This window comes from Opisthorchis viverrini, assembly GCF_000715545.1.
Source record: "Opisthorchis viverrini unplaced genomic scaffold opera_v5_98, whole genome shotgun sequence".
Taxonomy (NCBI): Eukaryota; Metazoa; Platyhelminthes; class Trematoda; order Opisthorchiida; family Opisthorchiidae; genus Opisthorchis; species Opisthorchis viverrini.
This window is the reverse complement of record NW_008751755.1, coordinates 246,639-270,180: the sequence shown is the minus strand read 5'-3', so window position 1 is coordinate 270,180 and position 23,542 is coordinate 246,639. Positions and strand designations below refer to the sequence as shown.

The 23,542-nt window shown below is 43.7% G+C and overlaps 1 protein-coding gene across 1 annotated transcript in view; it reads left to right on the top strand.

The window, feature by feature from the left end:
• T265_05304 (hypothetical protein) overlaps window positions 1-23,542 on the top strand; it is a gene marked incomplete at both ends in the record, with an annotated part of 58,454 nt that overhangs the window by 23,224 nt on the left and 11,688 nt on the right. The window contains 11 exons of the mRNA XM_009170287.1: window positions 1,689-1,803; window positions 3,807-3,939; window positions 5,931-6,091; window positions 14,426-14,529; window positions 15,554-15,677; window positions 16,605-16,643; window positions 17,110-17,223; window positions 17,949-18,094; window positions 18,691-18,860; window positions 22,089-22,302; window positions 22,948-23,142. Of these exons, the coding sequence (XP_009168551.1) occupies window positions 1,689-1,803; window positions 3,807-3,939; window positions 5,931-6,091; window positions 14,426-14,529; window positions 15,554-15,677; window positions 16,605-16,643; window positions 17,110-17,223; window positions 17,949-18,094; window positions 18,691-18,860; window positions 22,089-22,302; window positions 22,948-23,142 (1,515 nt within the window). The remainder of the gene's footprint in view (window positions 1-1,688; window positions 1,804-3,806; window positions 3,940-5,930; window positions 6,092-14,425; window positions 14,530-15,553; window positions 15,678-16,604; window positions 16,644-17,109; window positions 17,224-17,948; window positions 18,095-18,690; window positions 18,861-22,088; window positions 22,303-22,947; window positions 23,143-23,542) is intronic.

The following is a 23,542-nucleotide window of genomic DNA, read 5'->3' as shown; positions in this document are numbered from 1 at the left end:
AATGATGATGATGATGATGATGATGATGATGATGATGATGATGATGATGATGATGATGATGATGATGATGATCGCCTTCCAATTGTGACCATTGCCTCACCTTTACCAGCCAGGTTGAAGGTCTTTTCGCCGTTGCATCTTAGATCCATAGCGCCCGGTGATTTGTTGCCCCCTCTAAACTCCAAGGTGGCGTAGACTTGGCCACTTTCGAGCCAAAGCAACTGTGTCCAAAGAATGGAGAAGTGCGTGGGCATCGTCAACATCTGCAGCTATAAAAACCGCCGTGTAGTGGTTATAGCCGCCAAAATTTTGTTTGCCGATAATTTGGAGCGGTGGGCTAGGTAGGAAGTGTCGGCTGGCAGAGTTGGTACGTAAATACAGGAGTGTCGGTGCACTTTTCGTAGGCGAGATCGGGAGGGGAGCTATGCACTGAAGGCAAAAGCTTAGATGCAGGCGAGCCATGTGTGACAGAATCTGTAAACCTTCATACGTCGGCATCGTTTACTTCGCTTCACGTAAGTGACTGTTTACACTTGGTTTAGTACTGCAAGCTCATTGTACCTCATCCAAACAACTTCCTTTTGGAATTGAGCTTTCTCTTCAAGGTAAATCTAGATGAAGGGACTTGGAAAAGCGAAAAGGATGGCCACCATCATATTCGGCTTCTTTGTTACCTTCGCTTCACAGAACTTTATTTCATTTATAAGGTGATGTTTGCCGTCACAACAGTCAACAAGTTTAGGTCTTCCCGAGTCAGAAACATTATTCATCGGACTTTGCTTAATCAGTATGATGCATTTCACTGTGAACTCCATCCTAAGAGGACCTGAAAGTGATTTCAAGTATCTGATATGTCTCCATTCTGGTAACAGACAGTTCCTAGGTGATCAGAAGAGAAGAGGTTGGAAGCTACTCACAAGGTTGCTGAAAACTCTTCGAAGGCCCACGACCGGTCTCGCCCTTCCGCTTGGGGCTCACTAGGTAGGCGCAGTCCCGAGTTTCCGTCAACCTTATGTTCTACTTGAACCCAAATTGGACTGTTTTCGAGAAATACACTCATTTGCGAATCATGCCAACTGAAATATGAGGCAGCCTATGTGCAGCACATTCAGTTGCAGAATATCATAAACCAGCGATTCAGTTGAGTCTCTCGTGAAAACCAAAATGATTTGCAAATGAGTGTATTTCTTGAGAGGAGGTTGGGTTTATTGGCATATTACCCGGCAGACTACCGGTAGAATATGGCCAGGTATATAGGTTGGTGTTTGGCCGTTGGTGTAGGCACTTCCGATTACTACGTGTACCGATGCATGCACTCCGAACAGAGTACAATGACAGATGGAAACAAAGTACTTCAATATGACAGGAAATGCTGTCCTGCTGTGGCTACCTTATGCAGCTATTTTGGTGTGACTCCCAAAGAAGACTGTGCCTACACTGGGGTGTTTCTCCCTCCGAAGAATGGCGGCCAATTTGCCTCTGATGAGCCAATTTTCGGTGTTTATTACGAGCAAAATATGCCTCGGCTTCCATGACTTGCTCTGATGTAATAAACGCTACTTTGTGTCTGTCGGTCTCACCACCATGTTGCGATAAGTCCTGAAACTATCAAGATACAACACACCCACTGCTAACTTTATGTTCGTCCACGCCTACCTACATATTTTTTCCGCTTTTCTACCGTGTAGGAGCACTGAGGATGTATATGGGAGCGATAAACGGGTTGAAATTGGTCCGGTCAAAGAAGCACTGGAACAACCGTACTTACCGTTTGCAATTTGGTCACCCGAGGGACACCATCTGGTAAGATTCTACCGTAGTAGACGAGAAATAAACCATAGGTTAAGCAATTTTTTCAAGAATTTTTTCATACTAAATAAGGATAAACAATCTAAAAATGGAGCGTATTTGGGACTGTGTGTATTCTCCTTCCCATACCCTGTTGTCCCCAGTCTTATCAAACAGGTTTTGATGGCTCCCAAGGCTCCACTTAGAATGCAGATTAGCCCAGTTATCTGCCAGAAAACCGATGACCTTGCTCCGTATTTGTACCATCTATTTGCCAGACTTGCATCTGTGTCTCTCGTATGATTTTGATCACTCTTACTTAAAAATAGGTAACCCAACTCTTCCTACTCGCGCCTCTTTTAATCTTGGTTCTACTACAAAAAAATTTAATCGAGCTCATTCACGACGAACACGGTTGAGAACAATTTTTATTCTGACTGAGTCCCATCACAACAATTGCGGTCACGTGTACAGCAATTAGATGAGTTGAGTATCGTCTCGTTTGTGCGAAAAAGCGAAGTTGTGATTAGATCGGCAAATACGAAGCAACTGGTCGATAGTCATCACTTCAACTCCGAGCGCGGCGTCGGTGCACACGAGACCAAATACTGACCCAGGTGTCATGTGATTGTAGGTCATATGGCCGAAAATTGTTTACCTAAAATCCTCAGTTGACCTGTCCAAATAAGTTCAATGACCTTGACCGATTTCGTCCCCAGCATCGAATCCTATTTTTGGCGCACAAGCAAAATGTCGCACCCCTCCCTGTAAATACACGCTTGTGATCTAATGTGTGTGTGTGTGTGCGGTCATGTAGTGGAATCATCCGGACTCAGACAGGCAGTTAACTATTCGTTGTAAGTCAGTCTAGAAAATTCCAGACCAAAAAGACACCAATCAAAAAGGAGGGGAAATGAAATCACACTTTGATCTCAATGGGTGAATGTGAGGTACACCTGGATGCCAGTACTTTGTGTTACTTAGTAGAGATGGAGAATGACCAATAGCAAACAGATTGTAATACTCAAGTGGTACTGTTAAAAACGGTTCAGCCTAACCGAGGTGGAAATGATGAGTTCTTTCACAGGTTCACTTCAAATCCCAAATCATTGTTTTGCGTAACTTTTTTTAATAAAAGTGTAATGTGTGGCCTATTAAATACTCTCCTGGCCCTGCATTCATCTTCATGTCTTTCGAAAAAATTGTCTCTTCAAGCCAGTTTGAAGACTTGGAAATTGAAACTAGTCAAATGGAACCAGATAATGTGAGATCGGTGCACGGTGGCCTTTTTGACTTGAAGCAAGCTAACTCTACTACGTTTTTGTCAGTGGTTCTTTAATCGGTACAACAAAATGTTCTATATTATTAGTATGATGCTCTGAAAGTTAGTCAGTCAGTACATCACATTTTGTATCTTTTGGTCATATATTGCTGGGGAGGCCGAGCCCGTGGCTACATCAAAGTAACTTCCAAATGATATCTGTCGCCATTCTGTTGAATGTTTCATACCGAAATGACCTGTGAAACTGTGCAGCTTAACGGGCTTAGGTTCCGCGCATCTCGGATATTTGCAGGACATCACCGGTTCCCGTCTGTTCAACTAACCGCTTAACATCTTATCAAACCAATGGAAATTTTCTACTTGTAGATCATACTTTCAGAAAACAGATGGGATCTTTTCCTCTCCCTTCTCTACGTCAGAAGAACTTCAAACACTAAAAGTTTATTCAACTGCGCCAGTGTCTTCAGGGGAAGCGAATAGTCTCTTTGATGTTTTGACAAATGGTGGGCACCAGTTTCCTAATCTGTTGCGGGGGGTTGCGGGAGATGTATCATTCAGATTCACATCACTTTTGTTTGAACGGTCGTCCTCTTGTCCTGGCGTAATTATCATTTCATAATCGTTGGTTGATGCTTTATCGTCCATCACGTGCAACCTTTTCCCAGACTTAGTGTTGTACAAAATTTAAGACCAATGCTCACTTCAGCCGTATTCCCTCTTCAACTCCTCACTCTAGGCCTTTTCCTTCGATCGACATGTCTACGTTCATCTGAACCTCTTCGATGACAAATTGTCCACCATTTTGAATATCACCCAAGGCATGCCAGATGAGGACATTCAGTACGGAATGGCAGATTGGATGTACGGAGGTGAGCAGTAGTTTCTAAACTGACACCCCCTATTGTAGCCCCTAGGTGAGTTTGTTTCACATTTTTACTAAATTATCGTAATTTAGCAGGTTAGAGGATTCCTGGGCCAGCTTTGTTTGCTTGCTTCTCAAAGCATCACATTCAGGAATTCAGATCAATTTGTAAATGACACGAATTCGAGGTCTCGAAACCATGATCGATACAGATGTACTGGGGCCTGTTAATGGCTTTCTTTTCACATCATTCCCACTATTTTAATGTTCACCTTGTTGTACTGTGCAACTTGTCCAACAAAGTTACCTGTCAAGCTGTTTCTTGGCGATTATTTTTCTCGTCAGTTGGTGGTAAGAAGGGAAACAGCCTCCCGCTTGTCCAGTAAATAAAACCAACCTTCGTTCCGGTTATCCAATTATCCTGTATTCTTCAATAATTTTTCAAATTTTTTATGGAAAGACACTGAACCCAAACTTTTCTCTATCCAGGTTCGCTGCCGAGGAAAATACCGGTAGCTCAGGTAGCGTGGATGGTCTTTGGTTTGTTCACTTGGCCGAACACTTTTACTGAAAATGTCCCATAACCATTCTAGGTGACGTCATCTGTGCGTTGTTATGGGACGTGGGGGTGCGTGGCGATGGGTTGGTGGTTGTCACTCGGGGTTCCAACACGGAACCCCAGCAATAAATCTTCCGACTGTCACCAAACTTTTTCGAAAACGATAGATTAGACTTCATATCGACAGTGCGTCGAAGTGTGGAAGGCTAATTCCTGAATAATTCCTAAATATGGCATCGAAATGCGATATACATGGATGGATGAAACAGATATGAAAGTATTTCGACAGTTGTCAAAATATGACGACAGACGTGCTGGAAACCTCCCTGTCTCGAACTTCATTCCTCAGACCTCAGTATCAACGCTATCGGTAGAATCTTGAATGACGATTGCACTGCTTTACTTGTGGACCACAGTCTCCTAAATGCCTTCTTATTACCGTGAACCCCGGTCTGGATAGCCGATTGATAGCCTGGTGCGCTTGGCCAAACCAGAAAATTCAACGAACGTGCGAGCCAGCCGGTCTATTGACCACTGTCGCGTACAAGCGGGCCAAAGAGTGATACCAAGAATACAACTCATCAGTCAAGGACGAGTGAAGAACAACCAATGAAATCTGTCTCAACGAAAACGGTCATTCCATTGGCTGTCATATAGTCCCGTTACGTTCGGAACTGGTTCTCTTAATATTACTCTAATTGTTTTTTCTTCGGAGTGAAACGATTCGCCTCCATGGCATTTACTGTTCGCTTTGAAAACAGGCGGCATTCTGATTTTGCGGCGTTCAAGGACATCATCAAAACGGACCAATCATGGTCTTCCCAATTTCTGAGTATCAAGCACCGCCTAAAAAATCGATCGTGTTTCAGATTATCTGTGTCCTTACGTGTCGGAAATTCTGTAGGGATTGTACTGAAAATACACTTGCTTATTTAGTCGTGGGAAGTCACTTAGTTGGAAATTTATGATCGTTGATTCGTTCGCTGAGCTGGGCGATTTGACTACAGACGTTTCATCACCATTCGAGGTGACGGCATCAGTGCGTTGTTAGGGCGTGTGGTAGTGCGTAGCGGTAGGTTGGTGGTTGTGCATTGGAAACTTATCTCGAGGCATCCTCTTGTACCTTACGCCATAAATACAACGTAGATAGAAATTATACAACCTTTACTATCCTTCTAGTGAAAGTAACATAAATGAGTCAGTCAGCGCTGTAAAGAGCACCGTCTGAGGTTTGAAATAACCAGTACACTGTAGTTCGGGGCGGTATGTAAAATCTCACTGCCAACGAGGTTTTCTCGTATAAAGCCTCGTTTGTTATTTCTTACTCGTTCAAAAAGCTGTACCTTTATGGTCAATATACAGGATTTTTTTCTACCTGTATTACAATGTACTTACTGGGATTTGGTGTTCCTTTTCCCCTACGCATTCTAACACACAAGAGGAGATCATGCGGACTAATGTGGCAGTCTGGTGGAACCCGAGTGCCACGCGGATAGCCTTCCTTGCCTTCGATGAACGGAATGTAACAAATGTTCCCATACTTCTTTTTGGTGTTGACGGTGGAACGCATGAACGTGTGCTCCAACACAAGTATCCCCAAGTGAGTCGATGAGCTTCGGTTTTTTCTGTAGGTAGTTGTAGGCAGATTTCATTATCTCCTGTCCACGTGAAAATATATCAAAATCTTTTCATCTTGAAAGTGACCAATGACCGAAAAGCGAAGCTGTTCAAAACTGGCTATCTGTTATCTCAAGTTTGGTGACGTAATGAGATAAAAATGCAGTAAATAAAATTTTTACGGAATAGTACCATAACGCAAATGTTGGAAAACATCCCCAGTGGGGTTACAAGACATTAATGAATGGCGGCACTAAGACGCCTCACTGCGTGTATACGAAAAAATTGTAAACAGCCAGAAACGGACATTGTCTAGATGGGTCCTAAGAACTCTTTGACAGCCGCCGACCGGTTACACTCTTTTTCAAGCCCATCAATAGACGGAATCCTCGATTTTTAATCAACCATGTGATTTAGTCGAAACCAAGTTGAACACCACCAGCTAAGTGAATTTAGTTGCAACCTGATTTGGTTCCATTGGGATGCATTTAGGTCTCTCAAAACCAAATTAATTTGCAAATGAGTGTATTTCGGGATCAGAATAGATTTGAGGGGGGCCACACTTAACCGTGATAATGAGAAGAGCACGAATGTGAGGCCTCGATTGTGCAGACAATCAAGGTAGACGAGATGAAATGATTGAGGGCGAACAAGCGCACACAAAGTACGCGTAAATTTGCTCAATTAACTAAAAGTATCCATCTTTTTATTTAAAGAAAAAAACGGAGTTTTCTCAGCGCTGAAATGACTGTTTGAACGTGAGCAGTCTAACTTACGCTGGACGAGAAACTTACTTGGAGTCTGAAGTCAACAGACTAAAGTGAAAACGTCGTTTTTACCCAGTTAGAGAGGTCTTGTTGAAGGCTGAAGTTATCACAGCACGCGAAAATGTCAAGTATTCTAGCATTCGTATTGTAGAGGATGAGCGATGGAGGGATACTTTGTTCCGGACGGTGCTCTGAAGCTCAGGGATATAGAAAACGAAGAAAAAACACGTAATCAATGTTCATGAAGGTCGCAGTTAGCTATTTGAGCAGATGACAAAATGTACTCTCAAGGCTGAAAGAAGTTGTCAATGGACAGGATATGAACAAACCTATCAAATGGTTGAGGTAACACGCTGGTATCACAGTTTGAAAAACGAACAGAGCTAGTGAATTTTATGGGTCCAGGGAAGTCATGTGACTAGTATGTGTAAAAAAATCAAACTCCCGGTGGTGAGCTTTCGAGGTAAACAAAGGTACTATAATTCCAGGTATCTAGTTATGAGTCCAAGCCCATCAGCTCAAGCAGGTAAACAAGACTCATTTTATCACTTTCTGTCATATCTGAAAATCGAGTTCACTCACTACACGGAGTCGCTCAGATTTGAAGCATGTTCCTCCTCTCTCAGAAAAGATGTTTGAGAACAGGCAGTCCACTGTGGGGCGGTAACTTCTCCGAAATATAAGGCTAGTCATATGAAGCGGAGGTGCTCTTACGATGATCTGGACGCAACGAAGGAAACGACACTAAAGAAACTTCCAATAGCGCCATACTATTTCCAGTAATAGAACTTTCATAAACGAACCTGTGCGTTGAGGATGTCGAAAACGACAATGTAAATGGAAGTCCACGACTGGCGGGTTGGTGCTGAGGCCAGAGGTTCTGATGGGTGTACAGACCTCGTGAGGATACATCTCCGGGGAATGAGTAAGCATGTGTACAACATGGACCACATTCCGAGAGAATTACTCGGTTGTTCTCAAGTTCCTCCATCACACAATGAAGATGAACATAGGTTGTCTTGACACAACATGTTCCTCGTAAAATTACTATGACCTTTTCGACAGCTCAGAAGTGGTTTCGATGTTCTTAGGGCCTATCAGGGAGGCGTAATTATCGATTTCCAATCAACTGGCGATCTAATGTCACATTCATTCACCGAAACTGGTGTGCGCCAGACAGCTAGCCGATGTCAGCAGTTAATTTGGTACTGTCAAGCTCTTAAGTAAGACCGCCTTTTGAAGACAGACTTTAGCGTCTGTATGCGGGGAATATGTTATGTATAGTGCCTACCAGAGACACTAGTACAACTGAATAATACACAAAAGGAATAAGAGACTTATCGAGTTCTTCGTTTGATAAGTTGCAGCGGATGCAGCCGAGGTTTGTAGGACGCAGTGGAATTGAATGCCGGTCTTGACGGAGTGTGTTGAAATCTTGCCNGCTTGTCTTAGGATAGGATTCCAATAATCTTGGCTAGTCGTGGTGCGAAATGTTCATGACGTAATCCGAACAGGAGTGAAACAGTGGGTGTGCATGCGTTAAACAGATTATGTGAGCGGATGAAAATAGGCATTGATGAGATAGTAACCGAACTGTGAAAGCGGTTGAAGATAAACGTTGACGGGATGGTAACCAAACTCTGATAAAGTGGTTGAAGGGATGGTAACCAACAAACACACGCGAAAGCACTTGAAGAAGTCTATCTTGCCAAGAACGATGCTTCAGAAAGACGTATTTGATGATCGGACGTGGCTATGTCCACTCAGATCCTGCTCGTGGTCTGAAACCCGCGTTGGTCGGGTTTCAGCGGAGAACGTCATTGTCACTTTGACGCGCAATTTTAGGGTAGGGCACATAAAACAGCGCTTTTGTGCGCAAATGATATCCCAGACTAAATTGTACTGCTGAGGTATCTTAATTTTATGAGAGAACAGTCGCGGAGGAAACAACATTGTTCGGTAACCTTATCTTGCCCTGACTTCATTCGGTCCCCGGTCTTATTCCCTAGGTTAGATTGACAGTGAGAGATAAACATACAGACAAAGTTTATATTTGTATGGCTTCTGGTAGTCTCAAAAGTTTTGAGCAAGCATCAGCTGAAAACGGATCTAGGTATTGCAACCTATCCAGTCATGTTTTGCCGCGACCCTGGTGTCAGCCATTATCAAGGCCCGTCTCATCACGTCACATATACACTCAGAAGTGTTGACATTCGGAAGACGAAAGCTAATGTTCTCTAGATCCCTTCTTCTATGCACTACAACTCCATGGAAGGCAAACGGTCCATACAAGTGAGACGAGAACAAAGTGGAATCTGCGCGTCAACGTGTGAAAACTGTTTACGTCAGGATCGATTAACCTAACTGGACGAGCAGACCATGGAAGACTCAATGCGCGTACTCAACGCTTTCTGAGTGCACAGACTCGAACGAATCGCGATTGCCGTAGCTGTGACCTGACATTGATATTGAACGGATCTTGGTAGATCAACAAGCGTTTGATACATAGTCCGGAAAGCTCTTTTGGAGTTAGGAACTTGACTCTTACCAGACGAATGCGCGATCACTGCGGTAGTAATGGAACTTCCTGATGCGACCGCCAACCGAAGTTGGCCTTACTTATTCTCTCGTATAGCTGGCATGTGCTGCGACCTGCATATTGCACTGTAAAATAGCAGATGAGGGTGGACTGACATCTTGTCTTTAACATGTCGGGGCAAATTCTGTGAAAGTCAGCCGGTAACTAATCCATTCTGGTTGAAAAATATGCACTGTTCCCAATAAGGTTAGCTACTTAATCTTTGAAGTAGTATATCAATGAATATGCTATTTTTACAACTTCAGTACACCCCCACTCGATGGTGTATGCATTTTTTGGCATGATAGCTTCACGTTTCGTGTCAAACTGGTTTAAGTAAAAAAAAGTCCGTTGGTCGTACTGATACTACTGTATTCCGACGTGTCCTTTCGTCTGTGGAACACAATGGAAGCGTCCTAATATGTCCAATTGATAACGTGTCTACACTGTACGAGAGTCGTGAACCGATTCAAAACGAGCCCAAGCGTTATTCCGATGTGTCCTTTCGTCTATGGAACACAATGGGAGCGTCCCAATATGTCCATTTGATAACGTGTCTGCACTGTACGAGAGTCGTGAACCGATTCAAAGTATTCCGACGTGTCCTTTCGTCTGTGGAACACAATGGAAGCGTCCTAATATGTCCAATTGATAACGTGTCTACACTGTACGAGAGTCGTGAACCGATTCAAAACGAGCCCAAGTGAGACCTCTGAGCAGACGGGTTCTAGGTTCATGTGCGCACGTGTGAACCTAAAGTGTACTTGTGAAGTGCTCCAGATGAATTTCCAAATTTCACTGTGGGTGCGACAGTCAACGATAGATATGCTTCCGGTGCTGGTGATGAGACAGTTATTTCTCGATGACACACACTACTCATATATCTACTGATTACTCTAACCATGTTCAAACGTCTCCTACCTTTTGATGTATTGGAATATACTTGAACTGTATTTATGCGACGGTTTCCAATAAATGACTGTAATAAGTATTCATCCATGGTGATATTTGTACGATCATTCGATGGTCGAATTTCCTCGCATCTACAAGATCTACGTGATAAAAACTAACCAAGATTTGTACAGAAACTTCGAAATGACGGGATATCTCACAACTTAGTTTCGACAATCACATCAAGCCAGGCAAGCAAAGCAAGAACCAGTCGTGTCTTTACCTCCCCCCCCATTCTCACCACCACCACAATCCTCGCAATTTGTCACTGCAGAGTCCCCGTTTGTCTTTTTCTACTATCGACTTATTTGTGACAGCTTGTTTTCCCGTTTACTGTATATCAATGTCTCTTGGTCACTCCTATACGCACATTCGCCTCCGTCAATATAATCCGTCATGCAAGCACACACATCCCCGGACGCACGCACAGTTTATCAGTTCGCGCAATTTGAAAATCGCCCACTTTCGAATGGTCTGGTGTATTGATCACAAAACAACAGACAGGAACAGGTTTCTCTTCATGCTCTCCATCTTCCGCTCAACTGTGATTCATCCTGACATGTTATATTGTGACCAGGATTTCATATCATTCTGGCATCTCCAGTACACGACCTGAGATAAATGCGATGAGCTATACTCACAGTCTGGTACTTACAAATCCACTTGTGTGCCTGGTTCGTGTAGTCCGATCTGCACGATCTGAATTCACAAAAACTGGGTTACCATTACAGGGTTTACTGAACGTAGCTCACCGTCAAATGTCCGGCGGCAATTGATCGAACTACGATCGATTAACAGCGCAGTTCACCGGTGAGCTATAGTTAAGCTGCGTGAACTAGTAAACTGGGGTATTTGTTTATGACGGAGTTCAATGATGGGGGGATGTGGCTAAAAACACCAAACACAATAGTAAACAGAAAAGGGTTTGTGGCACACATAGGTCAACATGGGGACCTTACAACACCAACGGAAATTGAGAAGCGCATTTCAGCATGACTTCCTGAGTACAGTACCCACTGGATTCACAACTATGAGTCACTTTATGTTCCTTTACTTTCCAAAGTGATGAGGGAGACTTTTGGAGAATCCATTATCTTTGAAGGTCAGCAGTAAATCGTAGCTCATAATACCCAGAATGTTTAGCTGTCGGAAATACTAAAAATAGTAGGTATAAAGATTCGACTGGAACCTATTTACTCAGGATAAGTAACGAAAAAACGTGGTGTCTGATGAAACACGTGAGACCAGCACACGAGAGGAGAATTCCGGAATTAACTACACACTAGCGACCACCATGGCGAGCAGCGAATAACAATGATGGAAAATGTGCCTCAGTGCTTCTTTTCTGAAAAATTCTTTTAACGCCGATTTCTTCAATTTCTTTGCACACTGAATTTCGTTTGCATTCTGACGCTTGTTCGAGAACTCAGCGAAAAGGCGGAGCATTTGCTGATATTGGCAGCATAATTCTTCAGATTCTGTCTACATTAAGAAGAAAAAGTTTGCAGTTTTCCTTCCCCGAGCGAAACCGTCTACGAAGAATGGTTTCTTTTCTGGAAAACGTGATCCCCATTGATGGATGTCATTCTCAGACAGCTCTGAATTTCTGAACAGCGGTCTTATTCGAATAAAACCAGACTTGAGCGTCTTCTAAAGAATCTCTGTTGATCCAACTCGCTCAGACTATTTGTGCGAGTTGCAAAGTCAGACAAAGAGGCGAATCTATTTTATTCGATCCAGTGGAAAGTGAGCTCTATTCAAATCAGACTAGTTTAAGCTCGTATGTGCGTGTATCATCTAACCTTTAGTTTCTGCGCAATCGATTGCAGCAAAACGATGCTGGACAAAGAGTGAGTACTTTTGATCGCCCTCCATGTTGGGATAAACCCTGCATTTTACATCAACGACTCAACTGGTTTGAACGGTAGTCAAGCAACAAACTGTCCGGATAGGAAGGAATAAAGTGATACATTAATTTTTACGAGGTATTTATCCATCCGTTCTTCGTATGCAGTTTGAACTTAAGCGGCCACGGGAACATAAATTCCAGTACTCGCTGAAACTTTCGTGCTGTGAGGCACTTTCAGCATCGGTTAACTCGATCGTCACGACAGTCCTGTGAGATCAACTGGAAAATGTTTGGGACCGATTGGGAATCGGTGAGCGTTCCATTAACAGACCACCAAGAAACGTGGATGAATACCAGACGATAGGCAAAGATTTGGCAATGGCAGGGCATGCACTAGACACTGGACATAGGATAGATTTAGAAAATGTGGACATCCTGAGACGGAGTTTAAGATTCACACCACAGCGACTGGTGGCCGAGGCGGTGGAAATCGCCAAGCATCCCAGTGTGAATAGAATAGAGGGGGTAGAACTTGTAAACGTGTAGAGAGCGGGCTTAGATCAGTCGAGATAACACGAGGCGGTGTGCAGTTATCAGCGAAATGGCCTGGGTCTAAAAGTACAAAATCCAAGTAGAGTTAGATCCCATTAACCACCCCACCCCCATCCCCAAAGCGATTGTCCCAACACCCTTTGACGAACCCTGGTGTTCAAATAGCCTGTGAAGAAACCCTTGTCGATCAGGGATATGCAGACTACATCGTTCTCATGTTCGAAGAGACGGAGAAGGCGCAAGTACTCTTGGATGAACTGACCAAAGTCAGTCCGTCCTTTGTTATGCACGTTGCACCCACAAAGTGTGAGGTCATGCTCGTGGACGTACAGTCACTGAACACGCCACTTACAATCCAGGAAGAGGCACTGGAAGTTGTGGAGCATTTTACTTATCTTGGAAGTTGTATTAGTTCTAACTGTGGTGTGACAGATGAGGTCAGTGCACGAGTCTGCAAGGCACGGGCCGCGTTTGCTAACTTAAGGCACCTATGGCGTCAGAGCGGCTTATCTCTGAATCTGAAGGGAAGTGTGGATCAACAGGTGTTCGACAATCGTTATCTAAGAACCATAGCCCGTGTGGGTTGGTGTCGGCGAATCCGTAACGAGGCAGTTAGAAAGCGCGTCTTCGGTTGTGCAACGGGTACTTCCATTGAAGAATGGGAAACGTTACCCAGCGAAAAATCATTCATTCTCAGAATTGGTCAATTTTCGAACACAATTAGCTTGCAACTTTCTTGACGATAAAAGTAGATATGGTGCTACCTTGTCGAGGAAGCACCTGAATGGAATGACATAGTATGTCGCCGACGGTTTTCGGGGATCAGAGTTCGTGTCATCTTCCGTTATGCAAGGTTGTTTTACTTGGGGAGTTTTTCAGTACTGCATTGCCTCGCAACAGGCGACTTGGGGGACCTTTCCGTGGGAGCAGTGTCGCATGACCAAGCATCTATAATATTTGATTTCTTGACAAGTACTTGTTTGTGCTCACTCGCTATCCACACTTCAGAGTCAATCAACAACCGATTACGCGTTGATCTGATATCGCCAGCTGAGTTTGAACGAAAAAATGATCTACCGGAGTCCCATATAGTGCCAGAGTACACAGTATTACATAGCCTTGCATCTCGGACCCTTCAAGTGATGGGAGATTGCATGTTGTTGTTTTTCATTGAGTAGGTTTCACCTCAGTGGTATGTAATATTTGATTAGGGCGAAACCGGTCGTGGGCTGTCGACGGCATTTCAGCAACCTTATGTGTAGTACATTACAGAGAAATACTTTATCAGGTTTTGGGCGCCTGAAGCCGTCTAGACACAAGTTGACATTGTTGACTGAGGCGTCCTTGTGTCATCCCCTTCAGCATTACTGAAAATTTTCGTGTCACCCCACGAGTCATGCCTGACTGAACACACCGCTTCGTTTGCGAGCTGACTATCAGCGGCCATTCTATTCGGCCACCATATTGGTACCAACACGTGTAGGTGTATTGTCGCATAATCACAAGTGACGTTTGATTTGCTGTGAGCTTATCACCAACTTTAGATAAACGGTTGGTCGTTAACATTTTACTGTCATTTACCCCACAAACTTGCTAAAGCTGTTGCTATTCTGTTCCTAGGCAGGGAACCCCTCCCCATACGGGAACCCAAGAGTCAGTCTCTGGATCTATGATATAGAAGCAGGTGAACGGCGGGAATTCGAACGTCCAGCTTCTGTTCCATGGTGAGTAGTTTCCAGTAATCAACTACCGTTTGTGTTTTGGAAATGTGATGGTTGATCTTGGACAACAGACCAAGCACTACTCGCTTGGTTTATCAGTAGCATCCACCGTCCCACCGGTAGCTCGGGCGTGCCTTTTGGTTATTGACTAGTGCGCTAAACTTGGTTAAATTTTCTTCGCAGCGGTAGTTAAGCCGATCCTTGTGCCTGCTTCCCAATAAAGCTCTTCTACACTAGCACACTAAATCCATTCGACCAGTGTTGACCTCATCGATGGGTGTTTATGATTTGGACTTCGCACTTGGTACCATTTGTGTGTGTGTTTGCAAACAATAAATAAATAAATCTTTCAGCTGTAGCCCTCTTTCAGTGTCTAACTGCCATGCACCAGAAGGAATCACGACGGTTGGGATACTGTCAGGTTACCCAAGCCTAGACAGGGATAGTCGAGAGGCAGAGGTCAGGTTCGAACCACGGAGCTTCCGCGCTCTTTTGCGCTCTACCACTTTGCACTTGTCTAAGCTGACTACAGGATATTGTCCACAATGGCCTGTCCTGAAAGATACAAGCAAAATTCAGAGTTTTATTCCACCTCACCATCAGCTTTAATCGAGCATCAAATCCCTTCCGCCAAACAGACTGTGCCCCATTGTCCACTTTTCTCAGCATCCCTCTTCGTTAGGGCTATAAAATTATACGGTTTGCAGCGGGGAAGATCTTTGCCGGATGCATCAGAAAAGGTTGGACCAAACTATTCTATGATGAGTATTGCGTCTATTTACGACCTCGTGGTGTCACGGGACTAGTGTCACGTGACAAACAATATAGCTCATTTTGAACAGTTTAAGACTAGATCTATTGGAATTCTTATTGAGAAAGAGTCAAACTGTGAGTGATTTTAAAACTACCACCGTTTACGACTAGATCTCTTAGAATTCTTAATGAGAAAAAGTCAAACTGTGAGTGATTTTAAAACTACCGAGTTTCTCTGATTTGTGCAACTGCATGGCTTTTGTTCCGTACTCAGGGATGGGCATTTTATGTTCGAACGATGGTACAATCCAGACACCCTTATCGTGTGTTGGTCGGATCGCACACAAACCCAGGCGTGGATTACGGTTGTCAGTTGGACGAGAAACTCTTCGTGGGTGGTGAGTTGTCCGGCATTTTTTTCTTCACTGGATATATTCTCATGGTTTTCCGTCCAAAGGGAGACAGTCGCATGAATCAAGAGTGTGTTCTACTGAAAACACTTGAAAACGGAGAAAAGGGTAGACCAAAGGACTTGAGAATTCGCCTTCTGCGAAGGTTCTCTGAACCAGAATCTTTCGAGTTTTTACTCTATCCACCCTCTCAAACCGCAGATTAGGAAGTAAGCCTAGCAAAATGACAGCCTCTACAAATGCTGGAAGGCATCGAATCATTTTACGGCTACTTCAGAGATCAGTGCGTGTCTCTGGCGCTGCGTCTGTCGATGTAGGTGCATCATTTTCCAGAGGTGTTGGAAACCCTTGTAGAAGACTGCTAGCATGCATAGGGCTATTGGAGCCTGAAAGGGAATACGACTGTACAAAAGTGAATGAACCGGTTGCTCCATCCACTGGACGAAATTAGCCGTAGACGAAAAGAAAACACTGGCTCTCCAAGTCACCGACACGTATCAGACGGCATACCAAAGGTGGCAACATTCATTTGCGAAGTTATTACCAGAATCCGTGAAAACTTCAGGTCAGATGCCTTTACCCAGTTGATGATAGCTTGATATGGTATCTTCATCTGATTAATTTGATTGTTCTATGCTCTGCCGCACCGTTTATCGGCTCATACACTTCTGACCGCTAACTGTTAAGTTCCTCTGGGAGTTAAGTTGCTACGCACATAAAATGAAAGCAGGAAGAAAAGATTGAAGTCTTCGCAGTTTGACAAAGGAATAGTGTGGATCGGCCTCAGCCTTTTTCCGGCTCATTGTGTCAGTGAGCTAGGTTAAGTGAGCCTGTGACGTACTCAATTTCACATCAAAAGCTCACTTCCTTTCCGTGAACCAACTCTACTCCTTTTCTTCCTTTCTTCCCAAACAGATTTACAAAACGTCTGCCAATAACGGGTGGGTTGACATGGTAAGTGTATGCGAAGATACACTGTGATGACGTAATACACTACTCATAAGGTTGCTGAAAATTCTTCGACAGCCCACGACCGGTTTCGCCCTTCTTGGGGCATATCTTGTAGGCGCTATCCCCGAGGTTCCGTCAACCTTACGTTCTGCTTGCTTCCAAATTCCACGAAATTAGAGAACTACACTCATTGGGAAACTAATTTGGTCTTGCTAAAAGCTCACCTGGAGACCAGCTGATGTTTTTAGGCAACTGGAAATAAATTGGTTTTCATTGCTGTAAGAATGACGCTTGCTCATCATTTACCACAGTGGACTGGTTGCAAACAGCCCAACCTTTCGCCAGCAGCTCTAATACTGGTGATGATAATACCCACGTACCAGAATATGACAAGTTTTTCATTTGGACAAAATTCGCGTGCTTATCGCTTTTCGGTCTCATTCCGACCTTCATTTCTTCCCCTCTTCAGACGAAACAGGCTAATAAAGAACCTCTCGTACATGAAAAAACGCAAAGCCTCTTCATTATTCTGCCAAGAGAATACACTGAAAAGGCGTATCGCGGAATAGCCAGACTAAGAGTCGTAAGTCACTGTGTGTGTCTTTGTGTGTGCAAAGACTCGCTAACTGATATTCACTCAAATGGTGGTTAATGCTTTTTATGATATATATGTGTGCTTGTTTTCCACGCACACTTTTTCTGGATATCTTTGTGCTGTGTCTTGCTGAACGGTAGCGCAACTCTTTATCGGTCCCTTGGCTTCCTACTCCGCCCACTATGATATGTCAAAAGGCACGGTAGCTCTAGACAACCTTTTATGGAGACAGTGGAAAATTATTACAACTGTATTTATAGGGTAGTCACAGAGTGTTCCACAAGGTGGTGTGGTGGCAGACGTGGGGAGGCGAGAAGCGTCGAGTCAAGAATGCTCGGCTCGGATTGGTTGGCATTCTGACCAATCAGGGCATGCCTTCGCTTGGTACGTGCCCTTCACGTGACACGTCCGTTCAAATGCGGTGTTCGGCTATTAGGGGCGGCTGTCCTCCGGACACTGTGACAGTACTCTTGTTCAAAATAACTCCCCGACTTTTTTTTAGCTTTGCTGTCGTTTTTTTGTGGATCCACTCCTCATGTGAGCTCCTTCCTGAAGTAATTTGTGCTGAATGACCAAGGTCCTCAAAGTTCCGGTAATCTAGGGGTGGATTAGGATATCATCCGTTACTAGAGCGAATGAACCTGTGGGACTTCTTCCTGGGCAAAGATGTTCCACTAAAACCGTCAAATTCCTTTCTCCCTTAACACCGACAGGATCTTAGCGGAAGAGAAACACAGCAAACCATGAAATGGATTATTACTCCAGATTTCGATATCTCGGATATTCTGTACTTCAATGGAGATGATGAATTTCTTTTTCTTGGCACGGGTCCTGATCCGAAACATTCACATTTATACTGGTAAGGTCTGTTTTTTTCTATATTTCGACCAAACACTCCATGTCATTCGTTCCTATTGTCCAATAGCCTCGAGGTTAGATGGGACTTGAGTGAGAAAGGTTATCAATAACAGTCCGCAAACGGATGTCACGTGATCCGCTTGCCATGCACTTTCCAACCAATTAGAAATGGTTCCACGTAGGAATTGTGATAGAATTCCTGGCGTTTGATCGAACTTCTTTTGCCGAGCATCTTACTGTCTTCATTGGTAAAACAGCTAGTCCACAGCCAGTCAGGAGTAGGTCAGGAGTCATTCATGGTTTGAGAATAAACTCGAATTATCCCGGAAGAAGTGACTCTGAGTACGATTTGCCAAAGCGCTCCCCCCTCAACAAGTTAAAGATCGTTAACAGAAATCCCGTGACACACAAATGACAATCAATTCATCTACCGATGGTAAGCATCAAGGAAGCTTAGCATCCTGCTGGCACAATGGCTTTCAGAAATGCTCCGCAAGAGTCCCCAAGCAATTCCACATTCCCCATTCACCTCTTTATCACAAAAGTCTCGAAACTATTTTCATCTCCGTTCAAAATATTTACTCTCCCGTATTTCAGGGGCAAAGCCGGAGGCGACATTTCCTGCTTGACTTGTGCTAATCCCAATTGTACATACAACCGGGCGAAAGTGTCCCGGGACGGACATTGGTTTGTTCAAGAATGCCGTGGCCCCGATCCGCCCACTTATATTCTGTATAAAATTAACCGAACCACGGATATCTCTGGCGGTAAGTTAACGTTCCATGATTACTTACTCTGGCGTCATGAGAGGAGTTTCCCCTGACTCAAGGACCTTAGTTTTGGTATTTGGCGAGCATTTGTGTCTGAGTACGCTTTTTTATCTGTCTGACCAATCGTTTTACAATATTTCGCCTCTTTTGGGCGTACAAAAGATTGATTATTTCACAAGGTCGCTTGGGTCTGCTCAACTGCGAAATCCCACGATCTTCTGCAGTGGGGATCGCCAACAAGATCAGGCCAACTTGGTTCCTTCTAAGGGAGAGTTTCTTGATCAGGTTAATGTACAATTTTGTGGGAAACTTGTTTGTGATTCCTACAGTGCTAATTGTGTTTGATTCCATTTGAAACCGATTCCTGCACAATTACTAGTAAGCCCTATTTTTCCAATATCTCACAACTTGAAGCTGTTGCCGAGAGTCCCTTCAAGTAGTCCTAAAATCTTCATGAAGGAAACCACTCACAAGGTTGCTGTAAACTCTTCGACAGCCCACGACCGGTTTCGCCCCTCTTGGGGCTCATCAGGTAGGCGCAGTCCCCGAGTTTCCGTCAACCTTATGTTCTGCTTGAACCCAAATTGAACCATTTTTGAGAACTACACTCATCTACACAACTGAACACATCTGGTTTTCACGAGAGACTCAACTGACGAAATCAGTCCAATTTGGGTTCAAGCAGAACATAAGGTAGACGGAAACTCGGGGACTGCGCCTACCTGATGAGCCCCAAGAGGGGCGAAACCGGTCGTGGGCTGTCGAAGAGTTTTCAGTAACCTTGTGAGTAGTCTCCTTTATGGAAATGTACTGCGATATCTCAAATATCGTGCCAACTGAATCACGAGGCGGCCTGTGTGCAGCACATTCAGTTGTAGAAAATCATAAACGAGAGATTCAGTTGAGGCTCTCGTGAAAACCGAATTGATTCGCAAATGAGTGTATTTCTCTGGCCATTCCTCTCAGGTTCATCACTCCGTAAAGAGCAACGAAGTGACTTGATGAAATAGTACCGCATCTCAGTCAGTTGCCACACCCTCTGTCGTATAACGTATCCAAGCTCAAGTATATCGATGTCTTTCAAATTCATGATATGCGACTAGATGAAGCCATCTCGCGTTGTTCACGTTTAAGTTACCGGAAAAATTTGCTTATATTTACCGTTAGCGCAGAATCCACCTGGTAACCGATCTAAACATTCAATGACCAGATGAGACCAGGTTGTGGTCAAGCGTGGTTTTCTTGCACTAAACTTGCTTAGAAAAGATTCAAGCTGTGAGGGAGGTTGGTGGAAGGTTAATCTACTCTGCTTTTACCATCGCTGCTCAATATCGCGTGAATCGGGGCTCGCAAGACTCACTTGACTTTAGGTTCCGAACATCCTGACTCGTCACTACCAAGCAGAAATCAAACATCAAGACAAACAGCGTCTGATTTATCTGCATTCTGAAAAACAGTGCTGAGTGAGTGTAGGCGGGGTGGAACTTGCCCTAAATCCCCAGCACCCTTTGGAGGTTCGGACTTTTACCCGTTACTGCGGTGATAGAGTTCGCGAAACCGAGGAAATGTAGTTCTCTTAAGGGTTTCCTATTTGTGGAAGACCAACGTTAGGATCTCTCTCAAGACCATTTGAAAGAATTCATCCCTCTTACGAACAACATTCGGCTGCAGATCAACGAATTTTCTCTAGATAGATAATCCTTATTGGTTATTGTCCCAGTTTTTTCACGTCATGGCTAAACAGTCTTAGAAGCTAGCCTTTCCACCATGAATCACAATGACTCGGATTACTGAGTGAACAGCGTGAGCTCAACTGGAGGTCCTCACGCACAACAGCCAGTTTGTACGGGATCACCGTCAATAGTGCCAAACAGGTCACGTATTTGCTCATCCGACTCAATGAGTACCCACCAAAGTCTGCATGGGGAGATTTGGTCAGCTTTTTATCAAATCAATAAGTTTGCTGGCAGTTTTAAAAAGTATGATTCAAATGCAGCTCCATCCCCTTTTACAAGTGGCCGTTTTGTGGAATGGCTGAACAAGCTGCAGATGTAAACACTGAATTCTTACCGACATAACTACTACTGGCGTTTGAAAGTAAAATTTTAAAGCTGCTACTTTGAAGATTTTAGTAGTATGCTGAGTACAAGATGCATACCTCTAAGGAGCTTTTACCCACTGAGCTAATCACATGACAGTATTCGGGAATACCAACTTTCCTAGGTCTCCAGTACAGTTTGGAGTTATGGATCAGAAATATTGAACCGTCTCATCAGACGTTTGTGAATACCGATATGTTTGTACGGCTGAGGAAGTTGATATCCCCACGCAACTAACGTGCGTCAGACTATCGCAGATCACTGTTGTACATACTAGTGTTCTGACCAAGATATTCGTTGGATTTCAGCGGTTGAAACTTCATAGGTCTCACCATATACTTCGATTTCTTGGGGATCCATGACTCACTCGTGCCCAAGATTGTTCAAACTCGATGCGTCCCTTGGTGACACACTTTGTATTCGCTGAGTAATAAATTCGGAAGAATGCCACACTAACAGATCCTTCTTATTGTCTGGAAATAGCATACTACTCATGAAGTTGCTTAAAAATCTTCGACAAACCTCGACTGCTTTAGCCTTTCTTGGCGCCCGTGAGGCAGGTGTAGTCCACAAATTTCTGTCAAACCAATTGTGACCGGTTTGAACAAATACTTTTATTTGCACACGATTTCAGTTGCTCATCATAAACGAGTGATCCGGTTATATTCAGTTTGATCAAAATCAAATTTTGTGTGCAAATGAGATTCTTTTGAATAAAACGGCATTTAGCTAAGAAACACTGACGAGGAAACCTGGTAAGAACAATAGAATCGTACCGAAAACCAAGAACAAAACAGAATACTCCAAGACTAAAATAAAATGCCATTGGCCTACTAAAAAGCACTGGGGCTATCTGCCAAATTTATTTCGGCTTCAAAAAACCAGTGACCAAAATTTGAACCAAAAGTACACCATATCGAATTTAGAATGCCACTTCGACGAAGAAGTGAGATTGATTTTCATAAAGGAAACTACTCACAAGGTTGCTGAAAACTCTTCGACAGCCCAAGACCGGTTTCGCTGTTCTTGGAGCTCATCAGGTAGTGATTTTTCAAAAGTGTTTTTTGTCACGTGACCAGTCTAATTCCGGTTAACTCCTCTGTCTACTCAATCTTCTCGTTTTCAGCAGTCACCTCGGTGGAGGCACTCTACCAAAGTACGTTAATGGACAATATTGATCTGAAACAACTCCTCTGGGAACGGGCAATGCCTAGGACTGAATTTATCAATTTGACTGTTCGTGAGGGAACACGTGACCAGCTAGAATTACGAGCCAAACTACTTGTCCCACCAGAACTAAACAAGACACATATCATCAAGTACCCCTTGTTACTCTACACGTGAGTGATAAAATTCTTTGTGAAGTTTGTGCTTTTTCGTACCCACTCTGTTGGGCGCCTTACAAACGAGCAAACATTCTTTTCATAGAGGAAACTACTCATAAGGTTGCTGAAAACTCTTCGACGGCCACGACTGGTTTCGCCCTTCTTGGGGCTCATCAGGTAGGCGCAGTCCCCGAGTTTCCGTCAACCTTATGTTCTACTTGAAATCTTATTGGACTGTTTTCGAGAAATATACTCATTTGCTAGTCAATTTGGTTTTCACGAGAGACCCAACTAAATCTCTCGTTTTTGATATTCTATATGAGGCGGCCTGTGTGCAGCACATTCAGTTGTAGAATACCATAAACGAGAGATTCAGTTGAGTCTCTCGTGGAAACCAAATTTATTTTCAAATAAGTGTATTTCTCGAGAGCAAACATTTTGTTTTATTTTGCCTAATTTCGATCGACTTAATACTGCCAGTCCATCTGCGTCCGCTGTGAGAGTGATGCAAACATTCCCCACTGCTTAAAATGGGGTATAAGTAGTATGGCCACTTGCTATTTTTAAATTTTCTTCAATGGACTGCCCTCGCAACTCCAACCACAGCACCAAGTGAGCGAAGGACTAAGCTCATGCGACTTTTTTTAAATTTCATTTCAGTTATGGGGGACCCAGCCGTCAGCTGGTGACCACAAAATTTACATTAGATTGGACCGCCTACTTGGCAGCTACAGCAAAAGTCCTGGTCCTCATGGTGGATGGTAGAGGTTCTACGGGATATGGACAAAAGTTCGAACACCAGGTGTACAAGAAATTGGGACTGGTGGAGATAGAGGACCAATTGGATGCTGTCAAGTGAGTTGTTATCATTGGTCTGTAAATGTTGTTTTCTGGAAAAGGCGGCACCCCTGGAGCTGGCCATCACAATGTTAGAAATTTTTATCATTTATCTTTGAAGAGCATGGTCACAAACATAAAAAGTGAATGCAAGCGACGAGTGCGAAAGGGTAGCAGGAGAAACGTCTCTTTCGAATTCACGCCAACAACAGTTCGAGTCAGATTAGATGAATCCCAACGTATGTAAAAATTTTGATATGGAAACACGCGTCCAAAGACCAACAACCGAAGAGAGGAAAAACGATGTTGAATGCTCTTCAAACCGTGGTAAGCGCTAGAATAATCAAGACTCACACATCAGGCACAAAGTGTTCGTCGTACTGGGTCTGGTGTGAGATTAAATGGCAAAAATGTACAC